At 38.7% G+C, this 17,252-nt stretch overlaps 1 protein-coding gene across 2 annotated transcripts in view; it reads left to right on the top strand.

Annotated features, from left to right (window-relative positions):
- GRB14 (growth factor receptor bound protein 14) overlaps positions 1–17,252 on the top strand; it is a gene marked incomplete at both ends in the record, with an annotated part of 105,804 nt that overhangs the window by 53,238 nt on the left and 35,314 nt on the right. For both annotated transcript variants that reach the window (XM_084236304.1, XM_084236305.1), the window contains one exon: positions 9,631–9,787. In XM_084236304.1, coding sequence (XP_084092430.1) covers positions 9,631–9,787 — 157 coding nt within the window. The remainder of the gene's footprint in view (positions 1–9,630; positions 9,788–17,252) is intronic.

Here is a 17,252-nt window from a genome sequence, read left to right as displayed (position 1 = left end):
ATCACTGGAAACATTAGTGTGAAATTTGTGCTTTGACCCTCTTTACTTTTCATATTGGATTTTGGTTCTGAAATAACATGTATGTGTGTGCGCGCATGTGTGTGTGTGTGTGTGTGTGTATGCGCGTGCATGGGTTAGGATATTTTTAGACTTAGGTTTTAATGTTTGCCTTCTTTGCAATGAAACTGGAGCTGTTTCTTTTGCCACCACACAGCAGAGCACACTAAGGCGGCTTCCAATTTCTGTCTTTGTAAAATTGAACCTCCACTTGAGTTAGGGGCCTTCTGTTCTCTAAGAAGAAAGGAAACCCCCAAAATTTGCAGTCAGTAGAGCTGTTGGCAGGAGGCAAGGAGAGCAGAAGGGGTAAAGAACATAGAAAGAGGGTAGAGTAGAGCAGAGGGCTTTAGGGGGACTTTCTATGTCTTATCTGCAGAATGCTTTTCCTCTGCCTATGAAATATACTATGTTCAGTCTTTCTTGGACATTTGGGGGTGTTATTTAATTAATCATGTGACACGATTCGGCACTGTCACTGATCCAAGCTGCCAGGTGTGCTGTACTAAATCCCCTGCTATGCCAAGGTTGGGGCACTTCCAGTAGTGAGTCCACCATGGGCCTCTTTGACCTGATGCTAGATGGGAAACAAATTAATACATCATAATACTCATCCTTGTATTTTAAAGTTCATGTTCAGAACTCCCAGAGAACTGTGTGTATCTCCAGTAAGGCCAGTCCTTTAACTCTGAATTCGTTCATCTCTTTATCCAGGCATGCCCAATAATATCCTGTTGAAATGTAATAATATACAAAGGTATACAAGTTCAGGGTTTTGACAGAGGTGGTGGTGGGTGGAGGGAAGGGGAAGATTCATTTTGTGACCTTAAAGATAATGTAATAACAAAACAGAAAGAGCGCGGGTCAGAGGTGACTTGATGGAGCTACAGCACTAGACCCTGAGCCAGCTGTCTCTGGTTTCAAATGTGAGGGAAAAAAAAATGAGTCCCAATTTTGTTAAGTCCTGGTAGGGTAGATTTTAAGTTAGTTGTAGCTGAAACTAAATGACTAAGTCACCAGGCAGTTATTTATCTTTATTCTCTTATCACTTTATTACCATGTTTTTGTAAAACTTGAGTTTACATTTTCAACCCTTTAAAAAATGTTACTTGATCTTAAAAATGATCTTCTATAATGGTGGCCCCCTCACTAGTTGGCATTGACAAAAACCAGTGTTCAGCAAAGAAACTCCTTCCATAAGCCTCCTGACACCTGTACTCCCTCACCCTCACCTGATCTGCTTAACTTACTTAGTCCCTCTGACCTCAGCAAAGTGGTCTGTCTACTGTTTTGTGGATAGTTTTTGCTCCTTCAGTCTTCAGTATCTTTGTTCATAATATTAATCACATCCAGATGGTCTTCACCTCCCTCTCCTCCTCCTTTGTTCTTTTTAAAATTCTTGCAGAATCCCATACTTGAAGAGGAACACACAATTCACCTAACCCACCTTTGTTTATTTCATACATTTCATGAAAACCTGCCTTTTTCTCTTTGTTTCCATATGTCTTTTTCTTCCCAAAGAATTTTTCAAATCCTGTAAGATTTCAAAGCTACAAGTTTGAAATCTTTGATTTTTGCCTCCTACAGGGATGACGGTTTCTTTCTTGACTGCTTGATTGTTCACTGAGTGCCAGGAACTGTGCTAACTGTGCAATATATCAGAAGGAAAGTTGTATGACATCCCTGCTATCATGCAGCATTCTGAGTAATGGAGGTTGATGGATAGTGATTACACAGTCAGACACATGCATACATGGACCAGAGAGTCTGGGCTTACACTGGGAGGGTCATTGAAAGCTTCCCCACAGAAATAATGGCTTGTCCGAGGGGTGGGTGTAGATGGTGGAAAACCAAAAGAAGCAGTATATGCAAAGGCCCTGTGTCAGAAAGGAACATGACTCTGTCAGTAAATATAGAATAAGTTAAGTATGGTGAGATTTAGAGCATAAGGACAGGATTGTAGAGAATAAAGTTGAAGGGGGCCACATCGATGTGGAATGGACCTTTCTGTGTCAGTCAGTTCCTGTAATTCAGATATTGTTTTGAGTTAATATCTTCTAACTCTATGAACACGTATTGCTCATGCTCAAGGAATGTATGTTGTTGAATATTCCTCTGAGTGGGCATCTTTAAGTGTCCTCACTACCTGATTTCTCTAAACTATGTATTATTTTGATCTTCTATATTTGATACATAGCAAAATAGTAGAGAATAACAATAAGGAAACAACAGCCTTTCTTGAGCAGTTAGGGTCTTTTGGAACAATCTTTGTTTTTTAAAATACAACATTGTGTTAGAGATTTGGAATAAGTAATAATAATTATTTCCCATTCCTTTCAAGGGAACACAGTGAATTGCTTAATTCAAAGTATCTAAGAATGTCTCCTCTTATCTTTGGACATTGCATTCCTTATTTAGGAGAATGTAAAATTCCAGGGCTATTCTGACCTCCATATGAAAATATTTTGCATGATTTAGATACATTGTCTATCTGTTAAAAGTAATAGAGAAAAAAGTTTGAAACATTATGTATTTGGATGATAATCTTTTAAAGAGCATTGAGCATTATTGTGAAACCTATTGAAAGTAAATGTCAATGGGCCTGTTTTTTTCTACTTTATGTGTATGCATATATATCCTTAGGGTAAATGAAGATGCTCAGGCTTTTATGCCACTGGTTTCCATGGTTATCACCTGGGGCTTTGATTGTGCTAATACAGGAGGCTCTAGGGAGTGTGGGCTCGGGGTGCCTAATTGTGGACACCTGGAGTATGGTGTGGGCATGAATAAGTGGGCACACCAGAGCCAAGAGACTGAGGCTCTAAGGGTAGTGTAACTTGGAAAACAGCTGCAGTGGAGAAGGGCCACGAGAGGACGAGGCACGGTTGTGGGAGGAAGAGACCACAAGACTACGTGAGAGAGCCCAGAGAGTAAAGATTGCCCTGAGCTAGGAGCCCTGCCAGCCTCCTGGCCCCGCAGCCTCCCTGCCTTGCCAGCCTGCGGGCTTGCCCCACAACAATTGGTGTAGAAAGAGCATTAAAGTCTGAAAAAGCCACTGAGGGCTCAGGACTCTCCTTTACCTTTCTACTCAAATTGATAGAGACCCTGCCCTATGCCTTGCTGGCACTATAATATGTTAAAAATATAATTATTAGATATTAAAAATAAATTAATGAGTTAACTTTTCTGTTCAAAAATTACATGCTTTTCATCATAGTAAGATCTTGGTATTTAAACTGCCACAGAAGGTAACTATGCCCCAGCTATGTCCCCCACCCCTTCACCCTTTCTTTTTTTAAAAAAGAATTTCTCTCACTTCATGCTGTGGATTCTTGCTCATTTATTTATATGACATTCATTTTCTTTTTTTTTTTTAACCTGTTGAGTGATTAGCTCTCAGGGTAGGTGGGGAAGACTAGTGAATTGTTAATTACTTACCAAAGGGTCCAGTGCCCTTAGGGACCTTATGCTATTTTTTCTGAAAAGTTAACCTTTTCCAGCTGTCTTTATAGTTGGTCTTTGTTGTGTCTACTTCTGTAAAAATGGGTTATGCCGATTGTTTAATCTCTTGCCTCGAAGAACATTATATGGAGGGCAGTCTAGGGTTGTTGAGGCACAAAACTGCTCTGATAAGGATGTCAGCCAAAACAGATTGGCTCCATCCACATTCCAGCTTATCCCCTGCAGGGACTACTGTGTTTCTGTATTAAATTTCCATTGCTAGTTGCCATTTGCTCTCAGAGCAGTTTTTAAAGCTGTAAGCCACCCCAAAGACTGGGTTGTTTTATTTTCCGGGTTATAGTAACTTGAAAAGTTACAGCCTGGGCAAACGGTGTAGGCTGTGCTTGGGTGCTTTTTCTGCTGGTGGGATAGTATATGTAGACCTTGTCAATGTATGTGTCTCTTACTACTCAAGAACGGGCCCATTGATAAAATAAAGAAAGCTCCTGTTATACTTTAGGGTCAGCAGGGTTTCTTCCTGCTGCCATATTATTTCAAATGATAGTGTTGATAATATGAATACTGTTATTTTTCACTCAATAAATTATGATGGGAATTTGGACCACTGAACCAGAAATGTATATCCCTTTATTGAACAGCGTAAGTACATGATCTTCAAATCTTTTTTATCTCTCACTAAGTAGAGGAAGCAGAATACCACTATTTTACTCTGATGATTAAGAACTGCTCTGCTACTTAGTCTTTATGTGAACACAGTTTTTAACTTAGTTTTAAACCAAATCACTTTGTAGATTTTCTTGATGTCTTTTTCCTTATGTGGGAAGATTCAGTGTAGCAATTTGGGTAGAGGTATTAAAAGGTCTGCCAAAGAATTCAGGCTTAGATTGTCTTTCCCATTTCTGCTTTTATCTTAATGAGGAATAAATATAAAATGAGACTTTTTTTTTAATTTTTTTAGTCATTTGGATAAATTTATTTATTTTTATTTTTTTATTATTTAAATTTTTTTTTTTTTATTCCCCATACAATTATGACCCCCTTATTTTGACCTCAAGCCCTCCTTTCCCCGCCCCCCCCCAACCCCATAGAGTGTCTCTGGTTCATAGTTGTTTGTTGATTTTGATATTTTCTTTCTTATAGTTTTTCTTTTCCTGGTCCCTTATTTAAGTTTTCTAGATTCCTGCTATGAGTGAGACCATCAGGTATTTTTCTTTTTCTTTCTGGCTTATTTCGCTGAGCATGATCCCTTCCAGCTCCATCCATGTTGCTGCAAATTGCATGTGTTTATCTTTTTTTGAATGCTGAGTAATATTCCATGGTGTATATGTACCACATCTTCTTGATCCAGTCATCTATTTTTGGGCATTTGGGTTGTTTCCAAAGCTTAGCTATTGTAAATAGTGCTGCTATAAACATAGGCGTTCAGGTGCTCTTTGGAATTGATATTTCTGTGTCCTTTGGGTAAATACCTAGGAGTGGAATTGCTGGATGATATGGACGCTCTATGTTTAGTAGGTCCAGAAATCTCCACACTGCTCTCCATAGTGGTTGGACCGGTTTGCACTCCCACCAACAGTGCAGGATAGTTCCTTTTTCTCCACAACCTCGCCAACATTTGTTGTTGCTAGTTTTTTTAATATGTGCCATTCTCACTGGTGTAAGATGGTATCTCATGGTAGTTTTGATTTGCATTTCCCTGATTATAAGTGATGTTGAACATTTTTTTCATATGCCTGTTGGCCATTTGCATTTCCTCTTCAAAGAGCTGATGAGACTCAACAAAAACAAAGAAAATAATCCAGTCAAAAATGGGCAGAAGAGCTAAAAAAAAATATGAGACTTTCAAACAGAGGTACCCTAATGGTAGTGGAAGGAATTTTTCATGATTTCTGAATAGATCTAAGAGGTGATGGGGATGACAGGGATTTACTGTGGAATATCACTCAAAAAATAATTTTATCACTTTTAGATGAATGGACAAATGTCAGCATTAAGTGGAATTTAAAAATAAGAATTTTAAGTGGAACGCATACAAAAGTATTGTTTTTCTCTCACTAGGTGTTATTTTCAAAATGATTACATGCACCAACTCCAGAAATTTAAATTGTCCTTGCTCCTTTAAATTTATGTCTTGATTCTTGGCAGCTTATTTCTTTCAACATAATATGAACAAATTACTGCCACTTCCTGATTGGTCAGATATCTTTTTCATTTCCCTACCATACCTTTTGCTCTGTTCTTGCCCTCTTCTTGCATTTGACTTAGGCTTTAGAGTATCTCTGGTTTTCATTTCTTTAATTCTTATGATATAAAAGAGAATGAGAAATAAGAGGCATATTTCTATTCCCCTAAGTGATGGGAATTTACTGTAAGAAGACAGGGGGTAATGAGAAAGTACCTTTCCACCAGGTCATTGCCAGTCCCCCACTTTCCTAGCATGCGCGTACAGCGAGCCTCTGCTCACCATTGCTCCACGTGAAGGAGCAGCCCCAGGCTGGATCCTCTTGTCCTCTCAGGGATTGATCTGCTGCTTTTTGGCTGGCGCATCCACCAGTGTTTGATCCAGTCAGGGTTAACCATAGCAGCTGGGATATATCGTGGATGGCGTCCCTGAATGTCCTGCCAATTTTTAAGCACAGAGACAGATACTGAAGGCACGTACTTAAATGAATAACCTTCCCAGGTGCAATCTTGGGAAACTCTGAGATGCCAAAGAGATCTTGGAATCTTAATGAGCCACATGTATTAAAAAAATAAATGAACTAAAGTGAAAGTTCAGACAATTGCATCTGTTTTGACCATGTATTTCCGTTACCTTTTTCATGTAACTCTATAGCCAGCTCAATAACTTCAAGACTTAGAACTCCCTGCTAATAGCATTAAGTCAGTTCTTACCCAGGATTATTTATTTAAAAAATTATGTATCTGTTCCTTATTGAGAAGAATTTTAATTTCCTGAGAATTGAAATTTAATTAATCATGTACTTTGTGACAGAAAATATTTTTAATTAAAATTTACAAATATGTGTTAACTAACATATACAAAATATTTTAATACACTTTGCAAGGAGTACAAAGTTTATTCATCCCACTGGCCTTTATTAAGTCTTGCACTGTCCTTGACTTGACCCTGGGATATGATAATAAATGGTGAATAAACAGAGCTCTGCCTATTCACTCTTCAGATCTTTGCTTAAATGGTGGATGATTTTGACTTTCTCCTAACAGCCATTTTAATGACTTGGTAACATGTATTTTTTTAGCTCTACTTTGTAATTATTGCTTTTTAAATACTGCTTTCCCCTCTAAACTTTAAGCTCTCTGAGGACACCAACAATCTTTATGACAACCATCTATTAAAATACTTAGCAAAGGATTTACACCTTGAGAGGGTCTTAATAAATACCATGAGCTGTTTGAGTTATGGTAGTGAGGAGCCATTGAAGAATTTTACTTGTTGAGTGGATTGGTCGGTTGATGCTACTAGCAGTAGAGAGGATAAATTGAAGGTGGTGGCATGGCTAGAATAAGGGAGATAAGTAGTTAAGTGTTACTACTAGAAGCTTAGTTTTATAGCACACACCTGATAAAACCATAAACATTCAGAAGTTCAGAGGTGCAAATAATATTTTTAAGACTTTTTTCATCTCTTGGCATGGCCCCATTTACCCCACAACCTCTCATTACCCTATCTCTTCCCAGCAAAAAAGAGGGCCCACTCTATCATTGTGACAACAGGTAGCAGATTGGCTCTAACTAGTTCTAATTAGGTCATGTGTTTGTCTTTGAAATAATCACTGTTGCCCAGAGGGACTCTGGGTGCAGATTGATCAATCTGGGTAACATCTTTAATCTGCGACTGAGGCAGTGGCACACTGATAAACTGGCTCAACATAAAAATTATTTAAAAGATCTTATTTGTAGCATTTTCCATTTTCTTTGGTGTATGTACTTTCATATGACTGATTTACAGATCACTGGTTTGCAAAGTTCCTGAGTGATTAACAATGAGCTCTTGCAAACCAGTTCTAGCAGCTCCAGCACACAATCCTTGAGCTGAATGTGGAGCTGCCAGAATCACAAAGATTGATGGGGACAGAGGGAGTGGCGCTGGAAAAGACTATCAGAATATTGTCAGAAGAAGGGTGGGTTTCTCCTAGCCAGTCCAACAAATAAGTTTGTACATGTAGCATGTACTTTGGTGCCACTGTAACATATCTTTGGTGTCCTGATTTTATTTTCCTTCATATTTTTAAAAAGTTCTTATGTCGTTTCCTTGAATAACATTTTAAGCTCCATGTAATATCCAATTTGTGAAAGTACTGTATTTTAACATTCTCTAATTGTTGAATACAATACTTTGAGGGGCTTATCTATGCCTAAGGTCATTTTCCACATTTAGAACAGATTTATTGAGTTACTTTGTGTAAGTGAAATTACTGAGTCAAAGATACAGACTATTTAATGGTTTTGAAAAATACCTTTCAAAGGTATGTGAAATAGTTTTACCAATTTATATAACTCCTATCATTTCATTTTACTATCATTAAGCATAACTTCAAAAATAATTTATAAGGCAGAATGGATATACCATTTAATTTGCATTTGTTTGAATTGCTAAAAATGTTGAAGTGTCTGTTTTTGTGATAGGTAATATTTCTTATTGAATTTTCTTACCATTTTCCACTGTGTGTATATCTTACTCTACTATTGTCACAGGTATTTGTCTTTTTTAAAATTGATTTAATATATAACATACTATGATTAATAGTGGGAATTCTAGGACAGCACAACTTGGTGTATGTTGAGGGGAGTGTTATAATCAAAACTTTAATTCTATATAATTTAGTAACACTAGCTATGTTAATAGATAAGTACAAATTCACAGTAAGCCAACATAATAAAAGGTTTTTCTTGCTCATGTCAAAGTTCCACATGGGTGTTCCCAGCTGAGTACCTTCCATATAGTCATTCAAGGACAAAGGCTTGTTCTGTTCCATGACTTTCTTCTAGGTCCTTGTCATCATTTTCCTCTAGGGGGAGAGTGGCACAATAGAATAGAGAGCAGTTTGTCAGTTTGTTTATGAGCTAGGCCTGGAAGTGCAACATTGTATGTGCTTTTATCCTATTGATTGAAACTCCAACCCATGGACACAACTAATTGCAAGGGAGAAAAGAAAGGTTTTGTTGACCATCTACCCAGATTTTTCCAAAATTTCTATTCCTGAAATAGAGAAATATTTTCATCAAGTTTGATTCTGTTCACTGCATTGACTACATGTGTGTATATGGAAATAAAGCACCCATGTTACTTGAATTACTTACCAAGCTTAAATATGGAATGGAAAAATTTAAATGTTGATAAAAGATGCATAGCTTTTAAATAAACCATAGAGTTAGGGAATTGACACTGAATAGCCTGAGGTTTAGAAGAGAGTGAAAAGTGGAACAGGGTGACTTTGGCACATATAAGCTCTCAGATCGATAACATTCATTCAATATGTAAGAAAATTAGTTGTGTAAGAAACTGTCTAAGCACCTGCACCCCTATTTATTGCAGCACTATTTATAATAGTTAAGCTATGGAAACAACCCAAATACCCAAAAATAGATGACTGAATCAAGAAGATGTAGTACATATACACAATGGAATATTATTCAGCGATCAAAAAAGATAAACTCATGCCATTTGCAGCAACATGGATGGAGCTAGAATGGATCATGCTCAGTGAAATAAGCGAGAAAGAAAAAGAAAAAATACTGGATGGTCTCACTTATAGCAGGAATTTAGAATACCCAAATAAGGTATCAGGAAAAAAACCCTAATTATAATAAAGTAAAAATCAAAATCAACAGGCATCTATAAACCAGAGACATACTACAGGGGGGAGAAGGGAGTAGGATCAAAACAAGGGTGGTTGGAATTTTATGGGGACTATAACCAAGATAAAAATGCATACATTATACAAAAATTAAAAATGATGTAAAAATATATAAAATTAAAAAAAAAAGCTGTCTAAGGGATTGGTAATCAGTTCAACCAGTAAGTGGGATGACTTAAGATGGTATTTTGAAAATATATTTTACCTCATTTTCATATTTCTACCTACACAGGTAATTAAGGTATACAGTGAAGATGAAACCAGCAGGGCTTTAGAGGTACCCAGTGACATAACTGCCCGAGATGTTTGCCAGCTGTTGATCCTGAAGAATCATTACATTGATGACCACAGCTGGACCCTTTTTGAGCACCTGCCTCATTTAGGTCTCGGTAAGAATAAAGAATCATAGTCATATCATTGTTTTCTGTCCCTTGTAGTTTCTATCATACGGCAAAGATGTTCTTCAGGTGTAGAAAAACAGGGAGAAAGGAATTATGGCTAGTCTTTTGCTTTCTTTTTTTATTTTTGGTATTGGTGGTTGAAAGACAAAGTAGCACAAAATGGAAAAATAAGGATAGAACTACTATACAATTACCAACTTTTTTTGTGTAACACTAAAACATAAAGAAATTTGGGTACTAAAACAGTCCAAATTTATGAAAGATGATTTTCATAACCTTTAGTAGCACAATGAATATTTTTGAGAAGTTAATAAAATAAGGTGATATTTGAAATACTTTTTGACTCTGTTGTAGTACAGACATAATGAAACAATGCTACAGGGGAGCTATAGCCTCAAAGGACAGTGCCTGGTAGAGGACAGGTCACTATGGGTTCTGCACACAATTGCAAAACCCCTCAGGCACAAGGAACAACAATAATAGGGTTTCTTTAACAAATGAGGCAAACAAAGAGTTTCTAAGGCCACAAGTATCCGCCTGTCTCACCCCAGATAGTGTCCACAGTGTTCAGAAGTCCTACACAAAAGGCTGCTCATCCAAGATGGTGTTGTCCCGCCATTGAGTGCCTGGAGCTTGTGGCAGCCAACAAGCAGCAGGCCAGGATCCAACTCACAGACGGTCAGAGGTGGGGCTGCTGAGATGATGCTGCAGCAGCCCACTGTAACTGTCTGAAGATTGGAATGGACGGCACAGGAGGCTGGACCAGACAGCAATGGAGGCAGCAGTACTGGTAGCCGGTGCTGGATGATCAGGCACACCATGTTAACAGCTCTCAAAAGTGACCTGGACACAGGGTGCCTGTCACCCATCAGCAGTGTTGGGCAGCAGTAGCCAGCAGTGCTGCTGACCACCAGTGACCAGGAGGTGGCAGGTCAAAACCACCAACGTTATAGTTCTGTGAGTTGGCCCACGCCAACAACAAACAGCTCTTTAAGACACCAGGCCTGGGTTCTTTGGTGCTACTTTTAGGCGGTGTCAGAGGTAGGCCAGAGGGCAGATGCTGCTGGTCCAAACTCTGCAAAGCTTTTGGCTTCTCTTCTTCCTTTGGAGGTTGGTTGCTCATCCTTCTTTCTTCTTCAGAATCCAGGAACAGAGTCTTTCTGAGGAAAAGAGCACCTCCCAACCTGGCACCTGCCCTGCTTTATATCCTCCTTCGGAGTCCCCCAGCTACAATTCTGATTGGGCTATTTTCAATCCTATGGCTGATTGGACCAAAGCACCACCCAGCGCATAGCTTGTACCTGATTGATTTATTCTGTGATCCAGGCACCAAATCCATGGGCCTCTCTACTGCCTGCAGCTGGAGGGAGCCACAGCATTTGAGCTGGCCCAGTATAGCCCTGTGTTTTTCCCTGCATCCCTGAAACAGGGACTGCCTGACCTGGGGGTGGCATGGTATAGAAACCACTGGCCTCTATCACTGCTGGCTCTGCCTGTAGCCTGAACCCCAGTGGGGTCACCGGTGGCTAGAGGTATAATGCACACACTCACTGCCACTTGCACTCCCGCAAACAGTTTCTGTGACCAAGCGCTGGAGCCCTGTGTGCGTTTGGAGTGGGGTGTCTCCAGTTTCAATAAGAAGTATCCACGGTGGTGGTTATCTTTATAGGAGTGTACACCCTAAATGTTTCCTGAAGAGATAAATGATCCTTTGCAGTTTTAAATTATAAGCATAAAGAATAACTTTTAGGGCCTCCCCGTTGGCGCAGCGGTTGAGCGTTGGGTTGCGAAGCTGCCCGCAGCCTCTGCGGCACCGGTTCGATCCCCGGCTGCTCCACGGCCACCAGAGGAGGGTCCCACATGGTGCGCAGACCTCTCCTGCCACCCGCTGCTCCCCTCAGCAGTGTACTTCGGTCCTTCTGCCTGCTCTGCTCCCCGCTCTGGCTCTGGTGAATTCTCTCACCCTCCCGCGCTACTGACTGTACCCAGTGCATGTATAAACAAACAAACAAACAAATAAATAAATAAAACATGCTTCTATAAAAAAAAGAATAACTTTTAAAAGCTTTTATTTAATTTATTTATTTTATAAAGATTTATTTATTTATGCATACAAGAACTGGGGTATAGGCCAGAGTTGTGGGGGGTGAGAGGATTCACCAGAGACAGAGCAGGGAGCAGAACAGGCAGAAGGACCGAAGTACACTGCCGAGGGGAGCAGCGGGCGAGACAGGAGAGGTCTGCTGTGCCATGTGGGTAGCTCCCTGGCCAGGGATCAAACTCATGCTACAGTGGCTGCAGAAAGGTTGTGTCTGAACCCCTTGCACCACCAGGGAAGCCCAAGATTTATTTAATTATACAAGAACTGGGGTACAGGCCAGATGTGTGGGAGGGTGAGAGAATTCACCAGAGACAGAGTGGGGAGCAGAACAGGCAGACGGACGGACTGAAGACACTGCTGAGGGGAGCAGTGGGCGAGATAGGAGAGGTCTGCCGTACCATGTGGGTTTCTCCCCGGCCAGCCAGGAATCAAAGCTACACTGCAGAGGCTGCGGACAGCTTCACAGTGCTGCACTCAACCTGATGCGCCACCGGGGAGGCCCTTTTAAAAGTTTTTTAATTGGAAATATATCTCTGAATTGTGAACTGAAGGGCTTTTTTTCCCCCTGTTCTTTTAATACGTTATAAAGAATTTTCATTCTTCTGCTATAATAAGACAGGAATTGGTAACAATTTCATCTCCCTCTTTCTTATTTTTATAAATTAATGTTAAAAATTACGTTAATAAATAAGCATGTGAGTAATGGCAATGCCGTTTACTTCTTTGAAATCTGTTTTCATTTTCTGTGATTACTAGAACAAATAACCACCAATTTGGTGGATTAAAGCCACTGAAATTTACTCTGTCACAGTTCTGAAAGCCAGAAGTCTGAAATCAGTAACTGAATTGAAATCAAGGTGTCAGCAGGATTCCTGATCTTGTGGCTACATCACTCATCTCTACCTCAGCGGTCACATTGTCTTCTCCTCTTCTGTCTGTATCAAGTCTCCCTCTTCTTTTCTCTTATAGGAACAGTAGCATTTAGGGCCCTCCTAGAAAATCCAGGGTAATCTCTTCATTTCAAAATCCTTGACTCAATCATATCTATTAAGTATCCCCCTCCCTCGTTTTTTATGGTTGTATAATAGCAACATAGGTTCTAGAGATTTATTTATTTTTAAAAAGATTTATTTATTTATTGTCTATTTATTTATTTATTTATGCATGCACACAAGAGCTGGGATACAGGCCAGAGGTGTGGGGGGTGACAGGATCCACCAGAGACAGAGTGGGGAACAGAACAGGCAGACTGACTGAAATACACTGCTGAGGAGAGCAGCAGGCGAGTCAGGAGAGGTCTGCTGTGCCATGTGGGTTGCTCCCTGGCCGTCCCAGTATCGAACTCATGCTGCAGAGGCTGTGGATTGCTTCATACCCAGTGCTTAATTAACCCCTTGTACCACACCTTGCCTGATTCTAGGGTTTAGTTGTAGATATCATTTGGGGGCTGATTGTTAGCCCACCATAGCCTCCTTTGCTTTATATGTCAAAATCTTTAGCAATAAATCATCAAAAATTTTAAAAAATATTTTATCAGTGACAGCTCAATTACTTGCTTCAATCCGTTTAAAGCTTTGCAAATGAATCTTCTACGTAGTGTTAAGAGGTATTCACTTTTGCATAGATAGATTGTGACAAATATATACCATTTTTAATTTATTTGGTGTGTTAGGTGACTTACTCACCAGTAAACCAAATAAATAGCGCAATATCTATGCAATACACCAAAGTAAGGTTCTGTTCCAATGTGAGACTTATCTTTGTCTTATCAAATGGGGTAAAGATAATGTAGGCAGAAAAGGTATATTCTTAGGAGGATCCATTTTTAAGTGGATCTGGAAAGTGACTCATGTAAAACTACCTGTACTCTCTGCAGAAAGTACTTGTATACTTCCAGTTTGAAGGCTGTTGTCCTGGTATCAGTCAGAACCCCAGGAAAAGGACAAGGGTGAAACCTGTGTAAACGATGCTTATGGAGTTCAACAGTCTCCACAGGGATTCTGATCCCCAGCCCAGTGCACCCTTCTAACCTTAGTTGATAGTTGCTGAGCTACAGTAGGTCAGCTGAATATATATCTACCACGAAAACCACTTTCAACAGATAGTCTGCCATTTCTGAAATGATTTCATTTTATGCTTGTAGGACTATAAATCTTAATTAGCATTCTGCATAATTACAGTCTTTTATACTTTTAAACTTTTGAGGAAATTTTAAAAGCATTTTTTGGTTATAGTTACTACAGTTTATTTCTAACAAATAACTTGAAATTTGGTAATAAAAATCTACTCTATAAATCAAGCAGCAGTTTTCTGAGACCATTGTGAACTATATTAAGGAATAAAATGTCCAAGTCTTTTAATGTAGAGGCTTAAAATGGAACATTAAGAATTAATTTGAGCTACATACTAAATTTAAACTTTTAGGAATCAAATAGAAGTATTATTTCTCAATTACTGAATTTTCTGGAAACTGCTGAAATAAAATCAAAGGTGTGAGAATATTGTCTGATGACTTCATCAGCCATGCATTAGACCAAAGTTTATGAGAAAGAAATTTAGTTCCAGAGCTTTCTTGTGTTTCCTTTTTTACTCAGATTTTATCTTTAGTAAGATAAAACAGTAAAGAGATTGCAGACATTATTCCACCTAAATACATGTAATAGACTTATTAACTTCCATTGCTTTAACAATATATTAGAAGAATAACCTGTATTGAGGTACTGTGACCTTCTTCAGCATCAAATATAGATTGATATGTTTTGAGTTTTATTTCTATGTATCTATAGCTGTAAATACTCTTGCAATAACTATTCACTCTAATGATTATATCAAGTAACATTTTCATCATTTGCATATTGAAATAGATGGAAAGAAATAGAGTGGGTTGTTTTGGTCCTTAAATATAATACACAGCTGCAGGCGTTCTTTGTCAATAGAATGAACCACTCCTTAAAGTCTAAATCTTCTGAGAGTGCTATTGATATGGAAAACCAAATATACTTTGTTCCAAAACTTTGGTGACCAGAGAGTGAGGTCTGTGTATTGTTCAGAAGATATTCTTGACCTCTCTTTGACCAAAATAGTAAGTTTTCAGTGACTAGAATTCTATTTTATTTTATTTTTAATTTTATTTTATTTTTGCATAGCACTGGGATGTAGGCCAGAGGTGCTAGGAGTGGGGGCTGGGAGTGGGGAGAGGATTCATCTGAGACAGAGCAGGGAGCAGAACAGGCGGATTTACTGAAACACACTGGTAAAGGGAGCAGCAGGAAAGACAGGAGAGGACTATGGCGCCATATGTGGGCTAGCTCCCTGGCCAGGAACCAAACTCAGGCCTTAGTGGTGATAACCTTGGCCTCCAGGGAGGCCTGATTTTTAAAAATGCTTATGATACAAAAATTATTCAGATGATTGTAAATAACTAAGAAATAGGATGTTAAGAAGTAAATAATATCCGTAATTACACAAAACTCAGGTAGCTTTTGTTAGTTTCTCTTTATTATTATAAACTCTAATTACACTATGTATTCACTTTTGTAAGCTACGTTTTCTGTGAACATGCACTTTTAAATGATTCCTAAATGCTTTTTTTTTCTACTTTATAAGACTCCACAAAAAACTAGCACTTTCCTTGCTTTTCCCTGCTGCCTTTCTCAAACAGTTTAGCAGGTATTTTTTGACTCTTTTGTACCAAGCCTGTGTAGTGTGGAGACCTGTGGGTGCAGTATGAATAGAATAGACAAAAGAACATTGCTTTCAAGTTTACATTCTAGTGAAGTGGGAAAGACAAGAGATACCTGATGAACATTTGTGATTTTTTAGGTGCTGGGGTGCTGGGGTAGGTGGGAGATGTCCTGTAAATTGAAGGATCAGGAAAGGCCTCCCTGATGGCATGATATTTGAGTAGAGCCATGAAGCAGACAGGAACAGGCCTTGCAGTTAAATGGAAGATTATCCTAGACAGAGGGAACAGCAAGTGGAACAATCTGGATGTGCAGTGTGCTTATGTTCAGGAAGCAGCCAAGAGGCCAGCGTGTTTGAGTATATTAGATAAGGTGGGGAGAATGGGAGGGAGAGGGCTTCACAGAGCTATTGCAGAGCTGGTTTGAGCTGGGTCTCTGTAATTCATGGAGGGGGATTGACTTTTACACTGAAAGGAAAAGCAAATGCAGGTATCAAATTTAGAAAGCGATATAATCTGACTTAGTTTTCAAAGTGTATTACTGAGAAAGCTATATTTGAGGTTTTAACCTTTTAATGGCTAAGTACCTTTGCTTTTCCATCAGCCTACCTGTGGCTTCCTGGGTTGATCTTTGCCCATCTCTCATTTCTGCTTGTTATGCCATCTTCCTCTTATGATCTGCATGTGTATGAGATTTAGTGTTTGTGAGAAGCCTGTTGGCAAGAGCATTTTGAATTATGGGATAGAAAGAGTTGCGGGTTTTCTGTTCTTTTAGTTTACTTTAATAACCAAGATAATATTGGGAAATATCAGTCATTCTATGTTGCTAATAAATGTGCTACTTCTGTTGTTTCTGATCCATTAATGCACATCACAAATGACTTGAGTCAGAAGGAAGAGCACTTGACATTCAAAATGTGGTAGATTTTATGAAATCTAAAGATTATTTTCAGTGACATTTTCTGTGTCAATGGAAGCTTCAGTCTTACTAGTATTTTTTATGTGAATATGTATGATAGCTACTATTAATGTATGGAAATACTGTATGGAAATACTTCTGTATGGAAATACTGTATGGAAATATGCTTCTGTATGGAAATACTGAGAGTTTTTACGTGAATCTTGATAGGTGCTCTCATTACTTAGCCTCATAATAACCCTAACATACATTTTTTAAATTTCTGTTTAATAAAGGGATACAAAGACTCAGTGATCCTTGCCCAGACTTAGAAATTGTCAAATCTGGGTCCTGTCAGATTCTAAAATCTATGCATTTTTTCATTGAAGCTATCTGGTGTCTCCTCATTGCAGTCAGCCAGGCAAATATTCCTGGGATTCTGTGGTTAATTTGTCTATTTCACTTTCTATCTCTATCTCTCATGCATGTTGTAAGTATAGATTTAAATCTTGAACCCACAAAAATATTTTCAGATAAGTCTTACTCAAGATAGTATTGAAATTACTAGGCTCAAACTGATCCAACTCAGTTCACTTTACAGCAGAACCAGCTATTTGTTTTGGCTGAGTAAAAGGATCATTTTGGATTTGTACATAGCCTGAACGGCAGTGAGTTATTTGAAACAGTATCAGTATTTCATATCCTTTGCCCATTGTTATAAATATATGCTGCTCAGAATTTTAATATGCAGAATAAATCATTAAAGCAGCTA

Source organism: Talpa europaea (assembly GCF_964194135.1).
Source record: "Talpa europaea genome assembly, chromosome: 1".
NCBI lineage: Eukaryota > Metazoa > Chordata > Mammalia > Eulipotyphla > Talpidae > Talpa > Talpa europaea.
Note: the sequence above shows the minus strand (reverse complement) of the source record. Positions and strands in the feature narration are given on the sequence as shown.